The sequence below is a fragment of the Acomys russatus genome, chromosome 7, assembly GCF_903995435.1.
Source record: "Acomys russatus chromosome 7, mAcoRus1.1, whole genome shotgun sequence".
Lineage (NCBI taxonomy): Eukaryota > Metazoa > Chordata > Mammalia > Rodentia > Muridae > Acomys > Acomys russatus.
In genome coordinates, this window is record NC_067143.1 from 34,773,856 (window position 1) to 34,795,071 (window position 21,216).

The 21,216-nt window shown below is 49.9% G+C and overlaps 1 protein-coding gene across 1 annotated transcript; it reads right to left on the bottom strand.

Annotated features, from left to right (window-relative positions):
- Nucleotides 1-1,781: 1,781 nt before the first annotated feature.
- On the bottom strand, nt 1,782-21,065 carry Anpep (alanyl aminopeptidase, membrane). Its single transcript, XM_051148766.1, has 20 exons — nt 20,087-21,065; nt 19,495-19,660; nt 19,302-19,430; nt 18,187-18,313; nt 17,947-18,101; nt 17,681-17,794; nt 17,436-17,579; nt 17,242-17,307; nt 17,066-17,135; nt 15,146-15,317; nt 14,942-15,024; nt 14,214-14,347; nt 14,071-14,126; nt 12,363-12,510; nt 7,508-7,599; nt 6,836-6,946; nt 6,530-6,697; nt 5,639-5,779; nt 5,028-5,109; nt 1,782-2,237 (listed from the first exon to the last, which is right to left on the bottom strand). The coding sequence occupies exons 1-20, from the start codon at nt 20,683-20,685 to the stop codon at nt 2,085-2,087; spliced, it is 2,910 nt and encodes a 969-aa protein (XP_051004723.1). The 5' UTR covers nt 20,686-21,065; the 3' UTR covers nt 1,782-2,084.
- Nucleotides 21,066-21,216: the final 151 nt, after the last annotated feature.

A 21,216-nucleotide genomic window follows, 5' to 3' on the forward strand; every position in this document is an offset into this window, starting at 1 on the left:
CTTTTTTTTTTTCTCCCTCAAGACACAGTTTCTCTGTGTAACAGAGCCCTGATGCCCTGATGTCCTGGACTCTCTTTGTAGACCAGGCTGGCCTCGAACTCACAGAGATCTGCCTGCCTCTGCCTCCCGAGTGCTGGGATTAAAGGCATGCGCCACCACACCCAACTATCTCCTTTTTCTTAAAGCTATGAGACCAGGGGACAGAGAGATGACCCAGTTAGTAAAGTGCTCCACACACAAGCTTGAAGATCTGAGTTTGGAGCCTCAGCACCATGCAGAAAGCTAGTGACAGTGGTGCACATCAGTAACCCCAGTTCTGGGAGGTGGAGACAGGAGGACCAGCTCAGTGGGCAAGCTCAAATTCAGTGAGACTCTTTTTTTTTTTAATTGATTTATTGTGTATACAGTATTCTGCCTGCATGCACACCTGCACACCAGAAGAGGGTACCAGATCTCATTGTAGATGGTTGTGGGTCACCATGTGGTTGCTGGGAACTGAACTCAGGACCTTAGGAAGAACAGACTAGTGCTCTTAACCTCTGAGCCACCTCTCCAGTCCTCAGTGAGACTCTTGTCTCACAAAAATGAGTAAATAAATAGGTGGAGAGTGATGGAAGATGCATCTCTGGCCTTCACACCATACCCAGAAGTGCACCGTACACAGATGCAAATAAAAGAATTAGGGGGACAGCCGAGCAGCCTCATTATCCTGGTGACCTCAGTTTGATCCCTGGAACCCAAGTCAAGGTGGAAGGAATGAATCGACTCCACAAAGTCGTCCTCTGACCTCCACAGGAGTGCTGGGACTTGTGATCCACACCCTCCCTCCAGTTTGGGTCAGATTACTCAACTCTGCCCACAGGTATATTAATCACTCAAGCATGTGTCTAAAAACGGGGGATGCCTAACCACTCTCATCTCTCTTCAAGGCTGACAGTACAAGGAGTGACAGAGGCATCAAACCTTCAGCTTTTTATAATGCCCCATTCCGGAGCCCTAAGAAGGCGCCACAAAGTATCCAGTCTCTGTCCTATCCCTGCCGTCCTCACTCAGAACTGCAAAGACAGGCAGCCTGCGGGGAAATCAGTCCTTACACAGACCAGCTTGTTCCTCCCAAGCAAAAAAGACTTCTTGGGTCATCTTGAAGAACGAGGAGACAGCGACTCTCATATCTAGTCTAAGACTGCTTAATTATGAAGGTCTTCCTCCTGCCTGCTGCCCCAATTCTTTTGATTCAATTTTGCCTAACGCTTGGGTCAGAGATAGACTTGGGAGCCACTAGCCCCCTTTGTCTGTACTTCCCAGTGTACTTATTATGTTAAAATCTCTCCCTCCCTCTACTGTATCACCCTTCCCCCATTGTCCCAAGTGCCTGGTCCCTCTTTGACATTCTGCTCTCTTGGCATTTGGTAAGATGGACACTCTCTCAGGCCTACCTCTTACCACTCCTGTGGGCACGGCGCCATATCCACCCCCTTCACATCCTGTAGATTCCTTGTGCCAAACCCCGAAAAAATGTCCTGGGAATTGGGCTGCAATAAACTTGCAGCCTGACGCTGTATGAGGCAGGGAAGCATCCTCCTCCCTCTGCTCCCCGAGACCTACAGCACGCACCCCACCTCCCCTCTCCAACTTTCATAACCATTGTATTGGTCTCATGCTCCCACCGAGGGACAAGTCTGAAAGCTCATTTTAGAAGTTCTTTATTTACATTTTCTCTTATAAAATATATAGATCTTGTGCCCTGTTGATTCTTTGGTTCTGGGTCATGTGGGGGGAGGCATAGTAAAGTGTGCAGGGAGACTCTATTCAGGTTGCCCTTTGTCCAGTTAAACTGGCCTCAGAGCTGGGCTTCCCTGAGATCAGCCCCAGAGGCCTGAACCTGGGGCAGAGTTGGCATGAGAGGCAAGGTCTAGGTGGCTCCTGGTAGCCTGACATTAGGAGCTAGGCAGGCCCCATAGGCTGGAGACTTCATCCTTGAGGGTAGGATGTTGGTGTCTGGAGCTCTGAGGACAGAGACCCTCATAGGCTGCTGAGATGGCCGTAGGTGTCCCACGGGGCCCGGTGGCTCACAGGAGCAGGGATTACTGGCTGTTTTCTTCAAACCACTGGAGAACCACATCTTTGTTCTCTTTCACCCACTTGATGTTGGCTTTCGTCGTCTCCAGAGCTTGCTCCAGAGCCCGAGTGGCCGAGCCAAAGCCTGTTGCACTGTTCTCCGCCTTGAACTGCTCCAACTGTCAGGAAAACAAAGTGGCACATCTGGGCTGGTGCTCAATTTCAGTCCTGAGGAGAAGGGTTGTCACCCAGCCCTCCACTTCTCACCCCACTAACAGGCCCTTGAGGATGGGGGCCATATCTTGTTCCCTGGATAAGGAGCTCCACTCTCCACCACTCCTTGGGGCTAAGTGGCTCACCTACCCTGAAGTTATGAAACCACAGCCCCAGGTGGGAATCTGCTCAGAGGGTATTGGGCTTTGTTGTGCAATATTTCAGTGAGGTAGCCCTGAGTTTCACCTGAAGTACTTCAACCCAGGAATGAGCAAATACAACAGGCGCCATGTGGGAGCAACAACTATGGAAAAATTTGAACCTCAGATGATCTAGTTGCATCAGTGCATAAATGGCTTTTTAAATAGGAACTACTTAGCCAGGTGGTGGTGGTGCATGCCTTTAATCCCAGCACTTGGGAGGCAGAGGCAGGCAAATCGCTGTGAGTTCGAGGCCAGCCTAGTCTACAAAGGGAATCTAGGTCAGCCAAGGCTACACAGAAAAACCTTGTCTTGAAAAACCAAAAAAAAAAAAAAAAAAAAAAAGGAACTACTTTTTGGGTGCTACTGGGATGGGGGGTGGAGTGCCTGCTAAGCATGCTGGAGCCCCAGGTTTCCAACCTCAATACTTCAAAACAATAAAGTGGCATGAAGAGTAACATGATTTTTGTGCACACAAAATCCTAGGAAATCAGTGCGAGAACTGGCAGAACGCAGGCTGAGTTACAGTTCAGTGACAGAGTCTGCCCAGCATCTGTGAAGCTGCCTCATCCATCCCCAGCACCAGAAAAACAAAAGGAAACTTATGAGAACTAATGATTCAGCAAGCTTTCATAATACAGGGTGCTGGAGAGATGGCTCAGTGGTTAAGAGCCTGCTCTTCCAAAGGACCTGGGATCAATTCCCAGCACCCACATGGCAGTTCACAACTGTCTGTAACTCCAAGATCTGATACCTGCATACCAATGCACATAAATTAAAATTAAATTTTAAAAATTTCATAATATAGAACCACTACACAATATCAACTGTACTCCTAGGAACAGCAATGAAAACCTGAGAAGTGACAGAATTTTCACTTATAACAGCATCAAAAAATTAAGCCAGGTATGATGGTGCAAGCCTTTGATCTCAGCACTTGGGAGGCAGCAGCACGAGGAAGGTGATGAGTTCGAACCCAGCCTGGTCTACATAGTGAGTTCCAGGCTAGGCAAAGCTACATAGTGAGACCATGTCTCAAAAACCAAAATAATTAAATAAAGTGGGTAGAGGGGTAGAGCTAGGCAGCAGGGTGCTTGCTATCACATCAAGGTCCTGGGTTGAATTCCCAGAACTGCTGAAAAACAATGTTTAAATAAATACCTACAATAAAACTCTTTAAAACGCACAGGTATAAAACAAGACACCCATATATAAGCAAGGAAAAATAACAAATTAACTCAAGTTCACAAAAATTAAAAATCTCTGCAAGGGGTAAAAGCAGAAGCAGGAAGACCATTTGTTCAAGGCCAACCTGGGCTAAATATAGTAAAACCATCTTGACTAAATATAAAAACTTGTATATCAAAGATGAAAAGATAACCCACAGGGCTGGAGAGATGGCTCAGAGGTTAAGAGCACCGACTGTTATTCCGGAGGTCCTGAGTTCAATTCCCAGCAACCACATGGTGGCTCACAACCATCTGTAATGTGATCTGATGCCCTCTTCTGGCCTGCAGGTGTACATGCAGGTACAGCACTGTATACATAATAAATAAATAAATAAATAAATAAATAAATCTTTTAAAAAAAGAAAGAAAAGATAGCCCACAGAATGGGAGAAAATGTTTGCAAATCGTGTATCTGTTTCAACACACACACACACACACACACACACACACACCACCCCTCCTTACAGCACAGCAACAAGAAGGCAGCAAGCCTAATTTAAAACCAGGCAAAAGGCATGAATAGAAGTTATTCCAGAGATATGCAAGTGGTCAGGAAGCCCCAGGCATTAGTCATCAAGACAATGCCCAGGGACTGAGAAGCTGGAAGCATCCTACATCATGGGCAGGAATGTTTGCAACAGTAACTTCTCTCTGGACACATTTTAGCCATTTCTATAAAAAGTTAAACATGGAGCAAACAGACGACCCAGCAATCCCACTCCTAACAAAATGCCCAGGAGAAATGAAAACATATGTTTGTATAAAGATGTATGCATGACTGTTCATAACAGCCAAAGAAATGGGGACAACTGAAGGGTCCAGGAGGTGGTGCACGACGCACAAGATGTGCTGTGGCTGTACCATGGAATACTACTTAGCTGCGCAAAGGAACCACGGGTTGCTATGCCGGGAACTAATCTTTCAGCCTTAGATGCTAAGTGAGAGAAGCCAGACATGAACGGATCACACATTACATAATTCCATTTCAAGGTCACACATCTTATGATTCCAGTTTATTTACTCAGGAGACTAAGAAAGGGAGATTGCTGGAGCCCAAAAGCTCAGGGTCTGTCTAAGCAATCAACCAATGAATAAATATAGTTTTACAATTCCAAGGGGTTTTTGTTTGTTTTGGTTTTGTTTTTTTTTTTTCAAGGGCTTTTTTTTTTTTTTTTTTTTTTAATGAAAGCATTAATATCTACAAAGTCTCTCTACTCAATCGTTGCTCCATGAGTGGGAGCCATCACCCTCAATGGTGGCGGGGGAGGGGGCCGGGGAGGAAATTCAATTCGACAGAGCCCAGGCTAGGAGAGGCCTGGCTGCCTACCTGCTGCAGCTCGAACTCCGAGGAGAAGCGCCTGGTCACTCCCTGGATGAGTCTGGAAAAGGAGAAAGATCCTCCACCGTAACTGCGAGACACGAGGAAGAAGGAGTGTGAGCCGTGGACCAGGCAGAGACCTAAGGGATGTTCTCTACAGGTGCCAGGAAACTACAGACCCCTACAACCATTCTATGAGGGAGACTTGAGACGAGAACCAGAGCCCCAAGACATCCTGTCAGGACAAGCAGGAGGCAAGTCTTGGACACAGATCAGGCTGTAGGTCCCTGACTTCTTGTCCTTGCAGATTTTTCCTCTTTCTTTCTTTTTTTGGGGGGTGGTGGTGGTGGTTTTTTTTTTTTTTTTGGTTTTTCGAGATAGGATATCTGTGTAGCCCTGGCTGTCCTGGACTCACTCTGAAGACCAGACTGACCCTGAACCCACAGCAATCCTCCTGCCTCTGCCTCCCGACTTCAGGGAATAAAGTCTTGAGCCACCACACCAGGCCCGCAGTTTTCTTTCTAAGTGATAGTCTTACACGGGGGTGAGGAGGTGTATGGATCACCCCCCAGCACACCCAGCCCTGGTCTTTGATAGTCCAACACCCGAGTAAGACTCACTCCTCAAAGAGTTTCTTGAAGTTGCTTCGCACAAAGTCCCAAACCAGAGGTTGTCCAAGCTCGTTGCTGGCAATGCTGATGATGGTGGAGGTGGCGTCCTGCTTCCGGATATAGTCAGGATTCAGAGTGTAACTCAAGTACCTGTGGGCAGGAGGCGAGGGTAGGGACCACTTGAGGGCTGCAGGCCCATGACGCAGGGTTGGGACTCCAATGCCACACATAATCACTGCCTCTTGCATCGCTCAACATCCTTCTAATGTGTCAAGCGCTGGGTGGCACTTTGGTACTGCCTCCCTTCGGCAGGTGGGAAACTGAGTCACCTACACACGGTCACAGGATCACTAGCCACGCAAACGTGTGATGCCATGGAACTCTCTGAGAACAGCTTTAAAAAGGAAGGCGGTGCTGGGCGTGGCTGTGCACGTCTTTAATCCCAGCACTCAGGAGACAGAGGCAGGCGGATCGCTGTGAGTTCGAGGCCAGCCTTGTCTACAAAGTGAATCCAGGACAGCCAAGGGTACACAGAGGGACCCTGTGTCGGGAAAAAAAAAAAAAGAAAGAAAAAAGAAAGAAAAGAAAAAGAAAAAGGAAGGCGGTGCAGCCTTCTCAGTCCTCGCATCAGGTAAAGTGGCCATGCCTTTGCCGGTGAAGGAGACTCAACTACACTGTTTCTCACTTACTCTGATAGAGCTAAGGATATGATTCTTACGAATTTAGGGGTCATGGGTGGGTTCAGGGTCAATCCCTAGCAGAGCCCACAACAGTTAAGAGGTAGGGATCCGAGCCTGACCCTGCATTTAGGTCTTGGCTTCCAGGGCACAGGGTTGTAGGGCTGGGAGAAGGAGGAGCGAGAAGGCGTGGCTGAGTCTGTGGGTGGGGCCAGGTCCTCACCTGTTTAGAATCCACACCTCTTTGCTACAGGCCAAGGCTGATCTGAGTTTGTCTGCCTCGTTTACCAAAGTGGCTTTCTGGAACTGTTCCCAGGCAAACTGCCACTCTTCCTCGCCGCCGTAAGCAATGGCGTTGCAGTAGACAGTAGACCGGAGGTTGGGGTGGATCCTGGGGTAAGTGGGGTAGGGGAGTCAGGAGTAGAGCAGCAGTGGGGAGTGGGGAGCAAGGCCAATGACTGGCCTGAGGCTCTAGTTAGTCCAAGGGGCAGATGAGGGCACCCAGGGGAGGCACAGGGGACACACTCACGTGTTATTATCAGGGTTGTTCATCCAGTGACGATAAAACGCAGAAACCAGGTCCCTACACTCTTGGAGACCACTGGAACAGGCCGTGCTGATGGCATTAATTTCATTGTACCTGTCCCAGGAGTGACATGTGGTTAACACACCCCGCCCAGACACCCACCAAGAGTGTCCTCTCAACACACAGTCAGAAGTCTAACTAAGGCCCTGGGGATCCACCTGAGCCTTTGGGGCTTTTCTTATTTTCTTCCGGACTTTGGCCTGCACTTTCTTGGTTCCCACAGCAGCCTTGGGCTTTCAGTTTGAGTCTTTGTTACTAGAATCAGGGCTGGGGGTGTAGTCCAGTTTGTAGATGTTTGTTAAGTATTCAGAAAGCCCTGGGTTTGATTCTGGCCCGGTGATGCATACCTGTAATTCTACCACTTGAGAGGCTGAGGCAGGAGGATCAAACATTTCAGGGCAGCCTGGGCTACATAAGACCCAGTGACAAAGAGAAGCCCAAAGCACCCACAGGCCAAATAGAAACTCAAAACTGGGTCCCCTGCTTCTAGATGGCGTCTCTCCCTGGCTGGTAGCCAGACATGGAAAGTTCCAGAGGAGAGCACTGCCAGGTGGTGTTCTCAGCCCTTAGGTCATGTGGGAACCTCCAAAGCCATAAATGTTCCATCACACTTACTGTTCCATCAGTGTTGGTGGGCGATTGGCCCAGTTGTTGGTTAAAGTTTTGAAGTGATTGAAGAGGGGCAAGACTTGCTTCCTCAGGTACCTCTGGGGAAAGAAAGTAGGAGTCATGTCAAGGACCCTGGTCCGGTAGCCTTTAAAGACATGAGTGGGAACTGCAGGGAGAGGTCAGGATGCACCTGAGGCTAGCACTCCAAGTCTAGGTTTCAGAAGACTGAATGGACATTTTTTTCTCCTCAAAGCCAATGTCAGTCTTAGCCCTCTTTGTCCACCCATCATTGTTTCTGACTCCTAACACTGGTCTCCCTCCATGATATTATTGGGAGAAATTTAGGAAACATAGGTGAACAAACACAGAAGATGGGCCCAAACTGATTTTCAAACAAGTTATCTCCTTTTATCCTGTTTGGTTTTGTTAGTTTGTTTTGTTTTGGTGGTTTTTTTTTTTTTGTTTTTTTTTTTTTTTTTCCCTTGGTTTTGGTTTTGGTTTTGCTTTTGGGTTTTTCAAGACAGGGTGTCCCTGTGTACGTTTGGCTGTCCTGGACTCACTTTTAGACCAGGCTGGCCTCAAACTCACAGCAACCCACCCACCTCTGCCTCCCAAGTGCTGGGATTAAAGCTTGCATCACCATGCCCAGCTTCTTTTTTTTTTTTTTCCCTAAGATTTACTCACTTAGTATGTATACAATGCTCTGCCTGCATGTACACCTGCAGGCCAGAAGAGGGCATTAGATCACATTATAGATGGTTGTGAACCACCATATCATTGCTGGGAATTGAACTCAGGACCTCTGGGAGAGCAGATAGTGCTCTTAACCTCTGAGCTACCTCTTTAGTCACCCTCCCTTTTAAAAGAGTTATTTATTTATTATTTATACAGCATTCTGCCTGCATGTGAGCCAGCATGCCAGAAGAGGGCATCAGATCTCATTATAGATGGTTGTGAGCCACCATGTGGTTGCTGGGAATTGAACTCAGGTCCTTTGGAAGAGCAGCCAGTGCTCTTAACCTCTGAGCCATCTCTCCAGCTCTCTCTTCTTATTCTTGCATTCCTTTCTTGCTTGTTTCTAAATCTTTGTGGTGTTCTTTTTCACCTAATCTCATGTCAGCCCCATACTGTTATTAATTTTTTTTTCCAATTCTAATTTGATGTGGCAGACTGACTTTTGTGTCAAACTGAAGCTTCTATCCAATGGTAAAAGGACCTCTCCCCTCCCCAAGGACATCTTCCAGGGTAGTGGTGGCTGGGATGCCAACACAGGGCAACTGGGAAGTAAGAGGGGAGCTAGACCAGCCTGGCAGGGATGAAGAATTCGCCATCAAGCTTCTGCAGAAAAGAACATGCTAGCCAGACACCTGCAATCCCAGCACTCTGGAGGCAGAGGCAGGCAGATCTCTGAGGTCAAGGCCAGCCTGGTCTATAGAGCAAGTTCTAGGATATCCAGGGCTACACAGAGAAAGCCTGTCCCCTGAAAACCAGAAGGAAGGAAGGAAGGAAGGAAGGAAGGAAGGAAGGAAGGAAGGAAAGGACTTGCTGTGGGAAGATTCAAACTGAAAGGGCATAGGGTAAAGAAGCCGGGGCTGTGAGGAGAGGCTGGAATCCAAGTCTGTAAGTCAAAGTCCAGCCTGGGTTCTGTGTCCAGTGGCAGCTGGCTGTAATTCACAGGAAGTGCTAGACCAGAGAGGCTGGGGGTGCTGGGCACTACACACCGTGAGGAGGACAGAGATGAGGGTTTCCATCAGTTCCCACTCTGACATCCTCAAGAGAGGGCACTGACATCCTCATTACACACAAAGGCCCATGCCAGAGACAACAGATGATCTTGAGAGAACAAGGGCCTATGAATGAATATTCATTTGATTTCCCTTTCTTTTTCTTTTCTCTTTCCTTTCTTTCCTTTTCATAGTTTTGGGTTTTTTGTTTTGTTTTGTTTTGTTTTTCTGAGACAGGGTTTCTCTGTGTAGCCTTGGCTGTCCTGGATGTGCTTTGTAGATCAGGCTGGCCTCGAACTCACAGAGATCACCTACCTCTGCCTCCCAAGTGCTGGGATTAAAGGCATGCACCACCACACTGGCTCTTTTCATAGTTCTTAAAGCTTCTGTTCTTTGAAATTTTGATACAAGTATATAATTAAGTTTAGTCCTTTTTCTTGATTTTTGTGCCAGAGACCGGGTTCAAGGCTTTGCACATACTGTGCACATACTCTCTCACTAAGCCACGTCTCAGCCTCCCTCCTAGCCTTTAATTTTTGAGGGCCTCCAGTGAAGAATTATTTGGCCACTAGGTCTCCCCACAGTGAGCTCTACAGGTGACAAACTCCATAGAGTTGGGTTTTTTTTTTTTTTCTTGGTCATTGTCATCATCATCGTCATTGTCAAGATGTGGTCTCACTATGTAGTCCTGGCTAGCCTGAACTCGCTGAGTAGACCAGCCTGAACTGACCCTCCTACCTCTACCTCCTGAATGCTGGGGTTAAACATGTGCCCCACTACAGCCTTTTGTGGGCCTTTGTAGTCTGTTCTGTTCCAGTTCTGGTATGGCTTCGGGTCACTGTCTATTGCCTCACTCTCAAATTCAAAAAGGCCTCTCAGCTTCCAATTTGACAGGAGACCAAAACAAACAGAAACTTCAGAGGAAGCAAGTCAGCAGAGGGAAAAAGAAGACTTCACAAGCCGTGTAATAACTACCCTCCAAGAGAGACTAGAGGACACTACAGGACACTGGAACCAGAGATGGGAGGGAAGAATAGAAACAGCCTGCAGCTGAGGGGCAGACACTGAGGGGACTATTCCTGGGGGATAGTGAAGAGTCACCAAGCCAGGCCAAAGCAAGTGAAAGAAGTGAAATTACTCAGATTTCCAGAAAGACATGAAGTGGACACCAGAAAGAAAAGAGGCTCAGAGAGACAGCAAAAATAGCTCTGATCTAGCACATCTATCCAAGCCGAAAAGACCCAGATTGTTCTGCCAGGGCTGCTACAAGAGCCCAGAAGTTTCCAGGAAGGAAAATTGGTCACATCCCAAAAACTGGAAATGACAAAATCTCTGGGCAATCTCAACAGCAACTCGAGAAGCCTGATGTCAACAGATCAAGACCTGAAACATCCTGAGGGATGAGTTCCAGTCTAGAAACTTCCAAACCCAATTGAATTCTCAGTCCAGTGCGAAAGCAGACGGTTGGCCTGAGAAAACTTGCCATCACAAAACTTTGCTGAAAAACTCTCAGAATCCATACTTCCTAAGAAATAGAAAATGGAGCCATGGGATTGATTGAGGACACAGAGTGCCGCTCAGACAGGAGAGCAGGAACTTGTGCATGGGTCTGCGCGACAGTCTTGGAGACTCTGGGAAAAACATGAACTTCCTATGGGTGCAGTCCACTAAGCCAGGGCTGCAGTTGGCCCCAAAGGGAGTACTGACACCAGGTGTACGCTGACTGCTGCTCTGACTAAGTGTTGTGATTGAGCTGCTGTACCAGCTTGAAAGGATCCTGGGCAAGCATGAAAAAGTTAAAAGGCTGCTCACCAAAATACGCATTTTCTATCCTAGGGTGACAGTGGAATTTGTTTTATTTTTTATTTTTTTCGAGATAGGGTTTCTCTGGGTAGCCTTGACTATCCTGGACTCTCCTTATAGGCCAGGCTGGCCTCTAACTCACAAAGATCCACCTGCCTCTGCCTCCCAAGTGCTGGGATTAAAGGTGTGTGCCACCACCACCCAATGATAATGAAACTTTAAAAAAAAATTTTTTTTAAGGATTCCAGGCCAACATACAAAGACTATCTAAAAAATAAGACAATAAAACAATAAAAAGAAACAAAACAAAAAGCAACCAAAAACTGGGCTAGGGAGAGGATTCCCCCAACCCACACACAAAGTCAAGGGCATCAGTAGAACCTGCAATCCCAGTGCAGGGAACTAGTGACAGGGGGATCCCTGGGGTTTCCTGACTAGTCTAGCTGAAGTGGTAGGCTCAAGAGTCAGTGAGCTCAAAAAATAAAGTGAAGAGGGCTAAAGTGCCTGCTGCCTAAGCATGAAGAATTCACTTCAAATTTCCAAAGCCCATACAGCGTTGTAAGCACAGCACTAGCGTGGGCAGACACAGGTATAGGCCAGCTGGGCTAGCCAAAATGGCTATTGACCTCTGACTTACATAGTCTCTCTCACACACACACACACACAGCCCAAATCACAAGAACAACAATCTCTTATGTAGTCTACAGAGCTATAAACAGCCCATCAAATGGGCATTGCAGTGTAACTCAGCCAATCCCAGCTGTCAGATACGTAGGCATGTCTCTGTTTTCTTTGTCTGTTGTTTGCTGTTTTATGAAGGATGCAGTGAACATCCATGCCATAGACATGGCTTCATCCTGAGCCAGCTCCTACATCTTTGGTCTCTCCCATGGGAGCTTCACATATCTAGGCCACACCACAAACGTGTCAAAGCCTGTAAGACCAGTGCTGTACCGGCAGCGGGGGTGGGGGTGGGGAGGCTGTCCTGGCCAGGCCCACACACACCCCAGCAGAGACCAGTGCTGCTGGGAACAGCTGCTTAAGGCACATGGATGGCAGGCCTTTAGTCTTCCAGTTCAGTATCCTCTCTGGTGGGCCTCCCGAAGCATGTTTCTTCCTCCCATGTTTCTGATGGGCAGACTTTGCTAGGAATCTTGTTTTCTTCTTTTTTGGGGGTTGGGGAGGTGGGGAGAGGTACCCACTTTCCTAACCTTCTCTGCGCCCTCTCCTTTTAGATCCCTCTTGCTCTGTCACCCTCCCCATGCCTTGGAAGGGCTTAGCCAGGGAATGCACCTATTAACTAACAGCCTAGTTGGGATGTCAGCGACTCATACCTTCATGGGGCCATAGACTTCAGAGCGGTCGAACATGAGCTTGAAGTAGTTCAGGCTGCTCAGGGCAGCCTCCCAGGGCAAGTATGCCTCTTCCTTGACCAGGAAGAGGGTGTTGTTCAGCGCCAGAGTGATGGGTATCTTTTTAGCACTGGGAACAAACAGGAGGACCCAGATCAGCACCCATCCAACCCAGCTACACTCAGGGGACCCAAGCCCAGGCTCTCAAGGGCATACCTACACTTGGGTCTCCTGACCCCTTCATATTCTCCATAGGGTGCTCTGTTAATGGGGTGTCCACTTCAGTCTACTGCCAGTCATGATCTCCTGCCTAGTATTCTCATTTTATCTCGTTTTTACTAGGATAATTCTGTTTTCTTTTTTAGACAAGGTTTCTCTATGTAGCCCTGGCTGTCCTGGAGCTCGTTATGCAGACCAGGCTGACCTCGAACTCACAGAAATCTGCCTACCTTCCAAATGCTGGGACTAAAGGCGTGTGCCATCACACATGGTGAGGTGTATACTGACTTCCCCAAAGTGACACAACTCAAGGGGACCCAGCTCAGAGCTCCACACTCAACTCTGCTGAACTTTTCTTGTTTTTTTTTTTTTTTTTGTGTGTGTGTGTGTGTGTGTGTACATTACACATGTACGTGTCTGTGTATGTGTGAGAGAGTGTGTGTGTGTACATGTGTACTTACCTGTTCCTGTGAATGTGCGCATGTGTGCCTGCAGGTATGTGTAAACGTATTTATGAATGTGGAGGTCAGAGGCCAACAATGCTGGGTGGGTATCTTCCTCAATCGCTCTCCATGTTATTTTTTGAGACATGGGTCTCTCTCTCTCTCTCTCTCTCTCTCCTTTTTGAGATAGGGTTTCTCTGTGTAGCCCTGGACTCACTTTGTAGACCAGGCTGGCCTCTCGAACTCACAGATATCCACCTGCCTCCACCTGCCCGAGGGCTGGGATTGCAGGCGTTGCACCACTGTGCTCGGCTGAGATGTGGGTCTCTTACTGAACCTGGAACTCACTGAGTCCATATGGCTGCCTGGCCAATGAGCTCAGGAATCTGCCTCCCTCGGCGAGTGTCAGGGCTACGGAACACTGCTACACCAAACATTATGGGCTTCCGGGAATCTAAACTCAGCTGTTCTCATGCTATGCAACAAGTGCTTTACCGAGTGCTCTCTCCAGGCCCTTCTACTGAGCTCTTCTAACTGACCCTTCCTCCCTCTTCTGGCTCAGGCCATTTGTGGGCATTTGACCCACAGACGTCTCTGGGGAACGTCCCTCATGTCAAAGATCTCAGCACCTCGTCATGAACACCACAAATGTGCTATTCTAAGCTGTGGAACAGGTATTTGTTAGGCATCACTGTGCTCAAGCCCCTTCTTTTCTCTTTCTCAACTCAATTGTTTTTGTTGTTGTTGTTGTTGTTTGTTTGTTTGTTTTTTAAAGCACCAAGCACAGGCCTGGTATGCACACAGCACTCAGGAAAGCTGGGGCTGTGGGTAGGGTGTAGGTGGGCACAAGAGCGGGACAGGCCTGTGTGTGGCTTCTGTGAGACATGGAATAAGGTGTTCTTATCTGTGAAATGGTCATGTGGGGACCCGGAAGGCTGCTCTGGGAGGCCATGGTGGGCCTGGAGAACAGCAGGGGAGGGACATAGGTCCCAAGGCTTCAGTGCTCAGGCAGGAGGACACTCACTCACCTGGCCAGGTTGAAGGAGTCATGGATAATCTGTGCGCGGTTGAGGACAGGGATAACCTAGAAAGGAAGACAGCGTGACTTTGGGCTTATAGTAGGTGGCAGATGCCTCACATACCATGGGGGACAGGAAAGGGAGGTACCCACACTAAGGTTTGCTTGCAGCTGGTTCTGAATCTTCCTCCAGTTGCCCTCATCATAGTTCACTTGATAGTAGCCAGTTACACCAAGGTTCAGCAGGACCCACTCGTTTGCAGATGTCTTGAACCTGTCATTCTGCCCTGTAGAGCAGGGCAGAGGGCAGTGCTGGGTGAAATGTGCTCAAGAGGCCATAGGGGAACCCTGAGCCTTTTTCTCAGCATCCATCTTGCCATGCCCACTCCCACAGGTACCCTTTCTGGGCCTCTGCATGGAACTGACCCCTCCTTCCTGGCTCACCATCCCAGCCACCCCAGCCAGACTCTGCAGTTGACTGTTAAGAGGGACCCTGGATGCTTCTAACTGCCTTCCTTCTCCTGCTTGTGAGTGAATTGGCCTTTGCCTTCAATTCTCCGGTGCCTGGTCACATAAGGCAGCTCCTTGGACCTGCCAAGCACTGCCCTAAGCATTTTACAGGAATTCTGCCCTATAATATTCTCACACAACTCAATGGGGCAGTCACCGCTCATCTGATCGCCAACGAAACGAAGAGCAGAGAGGAACGGTAACCCCGCCCGAGCCACACAGAAGCAGGGGGACATTGGAAACAAGGATGTCAGCTCCATTTGTTGAGTGAAATAATGAAGGGATGCTTTCCTTAGCTGTCCTATCCCTCCCCCATCCCCACCAGAACACAGGCGCAGGAGGCAGTAGATGATACCAGGAGGCTAGATTACCTTTCTGGTTCACCAGCCAGTAGTGGTCCTCCTGCGGTTGCAATCCATGCTTCAGAAATGAGATCGGCACGATCCAGACATAACTGCAGTGAGAGAGCCAGGGACCCAGAGTAATGACAGGCACAGCGATACCAAGTGTCACCATGCTCCCAACCCTTCCCTTGTGTCCTTCGAGCCCAAGCCTTGGTGGACCCATCTGCTCACTTAAACTCTGAGGGGCGGGTGACGCTGGACTCCGGGTCAAGGAGAAAGTGCTCCTGGGTGATTTCTCCTGTTACAGTGTTCACTGTGATGACTGGAAAGCCCATCTGTAGAATCCAGCGGTCCATGATGGTGCGTACTGGGGCTGGGAGACTGACAGCACTCTGAGAGTCCACTGCCTGTTCAAGGGACACAGTGTGGCTGTCAAACACCATCCTCTCATGCACACTATGCAGGCAGCCTCTGCAGATTCTGGCCAGCCTAGGCTTGTGGTGCCAGCTATGCAGGGCAGTGGGGCAGAAGACCCCAACCAGCTCTGCCTCTCCTTGTCAGCCTAGTGCTGGTGATCTGGAGAATCTCTCAGCCTCTAGCTAATTCCACACTGACATTACACCTGTATGTGCTCCCAAGAGAAGCCATGCCTAGGGCACCTTGTGAATGTTTAGAGAGGAGACAACAGCAGTACAGGAGCAAGGGACAGGGCCATTGGGGTGTGGAGGAAAAATACTTCAACAGGAGGGCATGGGGAATGTCACCGCCCTTGGAACTCTTTTCTTGGGTCTTTTTCAAATGCATGGGCAATGCGTTTGTAATTAGAGCAAAAAGCAAATGACCCTGAAAACTAGGCAGAAGAGAAGAGAGGCTGTCAGAAGGCGAAGCTGGGGAGGTGGGGTGGGGGGAGTGTCTGGGGCCATAGGAGACAGGGAAGGGAAGGGGGGTGGGTAGGGAGGGACACAGGACCACACACGACTAACTGGAACCTGCCCAGCTATAACTCTGAGACAGAACCTCCCCAGTGAGATGGCCTTGAGGCCCAGAAGGACACAACACAGCAGGCAGGGAGTGGTTGGACAGAAATACAGAGCCCTAGGGCTCTAAGGGGGGAACACTGATGGAGGAGAGGGGGTGGGGCAGAGGAAGGGTGGGCAAAGTCTGCAATCTGGGAGGCATGGAGGGGGTGGAAACAAAGTGATAGGGGTTCATGGGGAGTGTGGACTCCAGCCCTAAGGAAAGGCCGGAAGGAGAGGGGCCTCTGAAGGAGGCAGGGCTTAGAAGCTAGGGGGTGGAATGTGAGGCAGAGATGGGGAGCAGGGGTCAGAGTTTGCATCCAACATGCTAGTGTGTGCAAGGATGTGCCAGGTAGGGAGGGCCACAGGCCACAGGGCAGCTAGGAGTGCTGAGTCAATTAAACAGCTGGTTCCAAAGTTCTGGCAAAGGAAAGAGGAAAAGGAGGATGAGGAGGAAGAAGAGGGGGAAGAAGGGGGATAGAGGTAGTAGTTAGGGTGTAGGAGCCCTGAGTTCATATTCTCAGGGCTAAGAGAATCACAAGACCCATCATGGTGCAGTTAAGCAAGAACCTCAAGTGGGCCGGCTCTGGTGGTACAGGCTGGTAGCCTACACCGAAGAGGCAGAGACAGGCAGATCTCTGAGTTCAAGGCCAACCTGGTCCAAAGAACAAGTTTCAGGACAGTCAGGGCTACATAGAAAAACCCTGTCTCTGTTGGGTGTGGTGGTGCATGCCTTTAATCCCACCACTCAGGAGGCAGAGGCAGGTAGATTGCTGTGAGTTTGAGACCAGCCTGGTCTACAAAGCGAGTCCAGGACAGCCAGGGCTACACAGAGAGACCCTGTGCCGAAAAAACCAAAAAAAAAAAAAAAAAAAAAAAAAAAAATAATAATAATAATAATAATAATAATAATAATAATAATAATAATAAGAAGAAGAAGAAGAAGAAGAAGAAGAAGAAGAAGAAGAAGAAGAAGAAGAAGAAGAAGAAGAAGAAAAGAAAATTTATAGACAAGCCACCGAGGCTCCCAACTGCTTGCCCAGACTAGTGAACAGAGCAGCTAGGCACAGTCTTACACTTGCTGTCCCCAGGAACTTTGGGCCTTAGGGCCTTAATGGAGAAGAAGGTTTGTTACCCACCTTCTGCAGGTGATCCCACAGGTCCAGATAAATGGTGTTCGAGTACTGGAAGGTGTGGAGATAAGACTGTGGGATAACAAACTTTGGTCAGGCCTGGATGGTCCTCAGAGCTGTGGAGGGCTGCGCTGGGGGACAGCCACCATGCAGAGGCCCCGCCTGGAGCTGTACTCACCGAAAGGCCCTTCTTAAACAGTTCCTCTGTCAGGAAGCTGGACAGCATCCTAATGACTGAGGCTCCCTGGGGTAGGGTGAGAGAGAGAGAGAGCTCAGCAAGCTGAGCTGGCTGCCAGGACCCAGCAACCCCAGAACGCGGGGCTCCCCGAGGGATACATGCCTCCCTATACCCCGTGACTCTCTGGGAGGCACCTTGCTGTAGGCGATACTGTCAAACAGCTCCATGATCTGGGCCGGTGTTTTGATCTCGTCAGCAGGGCTGGACAACGGGTGGGAGGAAGCGAGCGCATCCACAGCCATCACACGGTATACTTCGTTCTGCACTATGAGGTCTTTCTGCAGGGAACCCCAAATGCCCATCAGGAGGTTGGCCCAGGAGGGATATCACAGGCATTCCATTTCTCCGCCTTGGCCCAGTTCCCAGCATGGTGGCTCACCAGATTCCAGCTGGGCTCTGCATTGTCGGCACCCAGATATTCCACATAGGAGGCAAAGCCTTCATTTAGCCACAGGTCATTCCACCAGTCCAATGTCACCAGGTTACCGAACCACTGCAGGGGACACAGATGAGCCTTTGAGCCTCACAGGCCTTGCCATCACTAATAGCACCTCACCACGTGCTGGCCGTCTACTAGGCACAGGCCGCGTGAGGACTCAACACCCCAAGGCCTCTGTTCCTTCTTGGTCCTCCCACAGATATTACCTGATGGGCCAGCTCATGAGCGATCACGGTGACCACCCGCTCCTTGTTGTCAATGGAGGAAGACTGAGGGTCAAAGACCAGAGAGCTCTCACGGTAGGTCACCAGCCCCCAGTTCTCCATGGCTCCAGCGTTGAAGTCAGGCAGGCCAATCTGGTCTGTGGAGGGGAGGCAGGGGTCAGTGGGAGGGCCTGAATGGGCATCCTAGCATGACCTCCCCATGAAGGCCCCATGGTCACTCACCGGACTTTGCTAGAGGGTAGGACGTATTATAATGTTGGGTAAAGAAGCTTAGGATGGGGCCTGTCACACTCAGCGCGTAAGCACCATGGCCCTGGTCAATGGCACTGGGCCGAGCCCAGATTCGAATCTGCAGAATGAGAGGGGAAAGGTCAGGCCTAGGGTCCTCTGGGATCCCGAGGAGAATGGGAAGAGTCCCAGGGTTCAATGAGCTAGAGGCCCCTGACAAATCAGGATGGGGACTAACTAGATTAGTCCAAGAAAACCAAGCATGGTATTGCATGCCTACAAATTCAGCATTTAGGAGGCTGAAGCAGGAAGGTCACAAGTTCAAAACCAGCCTGGGCACCATAGCAGACCCTGTCTTGATATTTAAAACAGAAGGGTAGAGAGATGGCTCAGCTGGCTAATTTTAATGTCAACTTGACAAGGCTAGAGACACCTGAGAGATGGAACCTCAATTGAGGAAATGCTTCCAGAAGATTGGGCTATAGGCAGGACTGCAGACCATTGTGGGTGGGGCCACCCCTGGACTGGTGGTCCTGGGCTCTATAAGAAAGCAGACTAAACAAGCCATGGAGAGCAAGCCAGTAAGCAGCACCCCTCCATGGCCTCATCAGCTCCTATTAGTAAACCGAAGACAGTGGCTAAAGATCTGGGTTCAATTCTCAGCACCAGAGGATCTGATGCCCTCTTCTGGCCTCCAGGGACACTAGGCATGGAAGTCGTACACAGACATACGTGTAGGCAACCCCCCCACACACACATAAAACAAATTTGTTTTACATTACAAGCAAGGGCCAGGCATGGTGGCACACAAGTTTAATCTCAGCACTCAGGAGGGAGAGGCAGGCAGATCTCTGTGAGTTCGAGGCCAACCTGGTCTACAGCCAGGGCTACACAGAGAAACTCTATCTCAAAACAAAAACAAAAAACCCCACCAAAACCAAAACAAAAAATAAACAAAAAACCAAAGCAACAGCAAAAACAAACAAACAAAAATGAGATGGACAGTGTAAGGCTGGGCTCACTCAGAGCAAGGCTCACCAGGCTAATACTGAGAAGCTCCTCCAGCCACGACCAGAGCCGACCCACCACAGACAGGCCCAGTTCCATACCTGGACATTATTGCTTGAGACGGATTCCACACTTTTGAACTCGCTCACAATGTAGGCCAGCAGGTATGTGGACATCTTGGGAGTGGGTTGGAACTCAGTGATGGTCCAGGAAGTGTCTTCCGGAAAGGGCTGAGTGTCTGGGCATGGGGCATATAAGGGTGTGGGCTTCCTGCTCTGCACTGCAGTCCAAGGCAAACCCAGGCCAGCCAGGCTCACCTTTGGGAAGCATGTTCGACAGAGCTATATAGTTCTTGGGGTAGATGAGTGTGATGTTGAACATGGCTTTCATGGCGGGCTCGTCAAAGCACGGAAAGGATTTCCGGGCATCAGCAGCCTGCATCTGCGTTGTGGCCACCACCCTGTCCAAAGCACTGTGTTAGAGACGGTGCTAGGAACAGAGCTTTAGGGGTACAGAGGATGGCTGTCCCAACCTGCTTACTGCCCTTTATCCAACTCCACACAGCCTCAGGACCCCAGTCAGCAAGCTGCCATGGGAGACCAAAGATTCCAGTCACCACCTAAGTCCTGGCAGGCTCCAACCACGCCTGTGTGAGCTGAGGGGTCCCAGACAGTTTCCTCTCCCCTGAGAGTCAATATTCCTGTCTGTCCAAGGAACCCTTCCATTCCCAATCGCTGGAGTGGGAAAAGCAGTAACCCCAAGGACCGCCTCCCCTTACAAATGAGCAATGGGACTACTGAGGTACCCTTAAGTTTGCAGCCCCTCCCTTTCCATGGCCCTCAGATGCAGCCCTGTGTCAGCCCGCGCCCACGGCCCTGAGACTTACTTTTTGTTGCCACCGTCCATGTACTCACTGCGGTAGAAGCCAGCTAGGTCGTCAGCCAGCTCCCCCTGGAACTCGCTGTCCATCTCGTACTGATTACCTTTTACCAGGGGTGCCCGCAGGTGCACCACCAGATACTCAGTGCGCTCTACCAGCTCAGTTCTGTCAATGGCAGGTGCCCGGGGGTCACCCAAGGCACGCAACACCACCCTGTGGTTCTCCTTGAGGGTGTAGTTGAGCTTTTTGCTGTGGATGATGATGACATCCGTGGTCTGGTTGCAGGTAAAGCGAACAGTGCTGGAACCTTTGAAGATGTACAGGCCCTGAGCGTCGGGGGTGAGGTATGGCCTCAGGGTCACCCGGTAGGAGTCAGGTATGAGAGTCTTAGGCAAGCGGTACTGGTTCCAAGGTTTGCTTTCATCTATGGCAGGGGTGGTGAGCGAGGTGGTGGGCGAGATGCTGCCAGGGAGCGAGTCCTCAGCATTCCTGTTCTTCTCCTGGGCATAGACAACCGATAAGGCAATGATGGTGCACACGGCGGCCACACCCAGCAGGATGCCCAATATGCCCAGGGTCTTGGAAATGTAGAAACCCTTGGCCATGATGCCGGTGGGGCAGGGAGCTCGAGTGGCTCAGACCAAGAGGGAAGCAGAACAACCCTGGGCCAGTTTATATCTCCCAGGGGGCGGAGCCCCACTGCCTTTAGATTGGACAAATATTAACCAGGGCTCAGGCGAAGGTCACTAGCTTGGACAGGGGTCCACTCTGCCCAGGCTCTGGAGAAATCGGAAGTTAAAATGAGCAAAGCTGGCCTGAGGGTGCCTGCTGGGAGCAGACAGTGTCTGGTTATAGGCTGCAGGTGACCTGGAAGGTAAGGGGGTCGGTCGGTCGGGCAGAGCTATGGTCGAAGGGCAGGCTGCAGGCTAGGCACCCAGAGGGCAAGGCAGGTGACACTCATCTACCTGCAAGAAGAAATGGAGAGGACAGAAACGTGAGGACTGAGGCTAAACTCAGGGAAGGACTTACCAGGCGCATAGATGTAGGGCAGGCAGAGCAGCGTCCCGGCAGCCATCAAAAGCATTCTGGAGCCACCTTTGGGCTGGATTCCCTGATGGATGTCAAGAGCCCCCTGG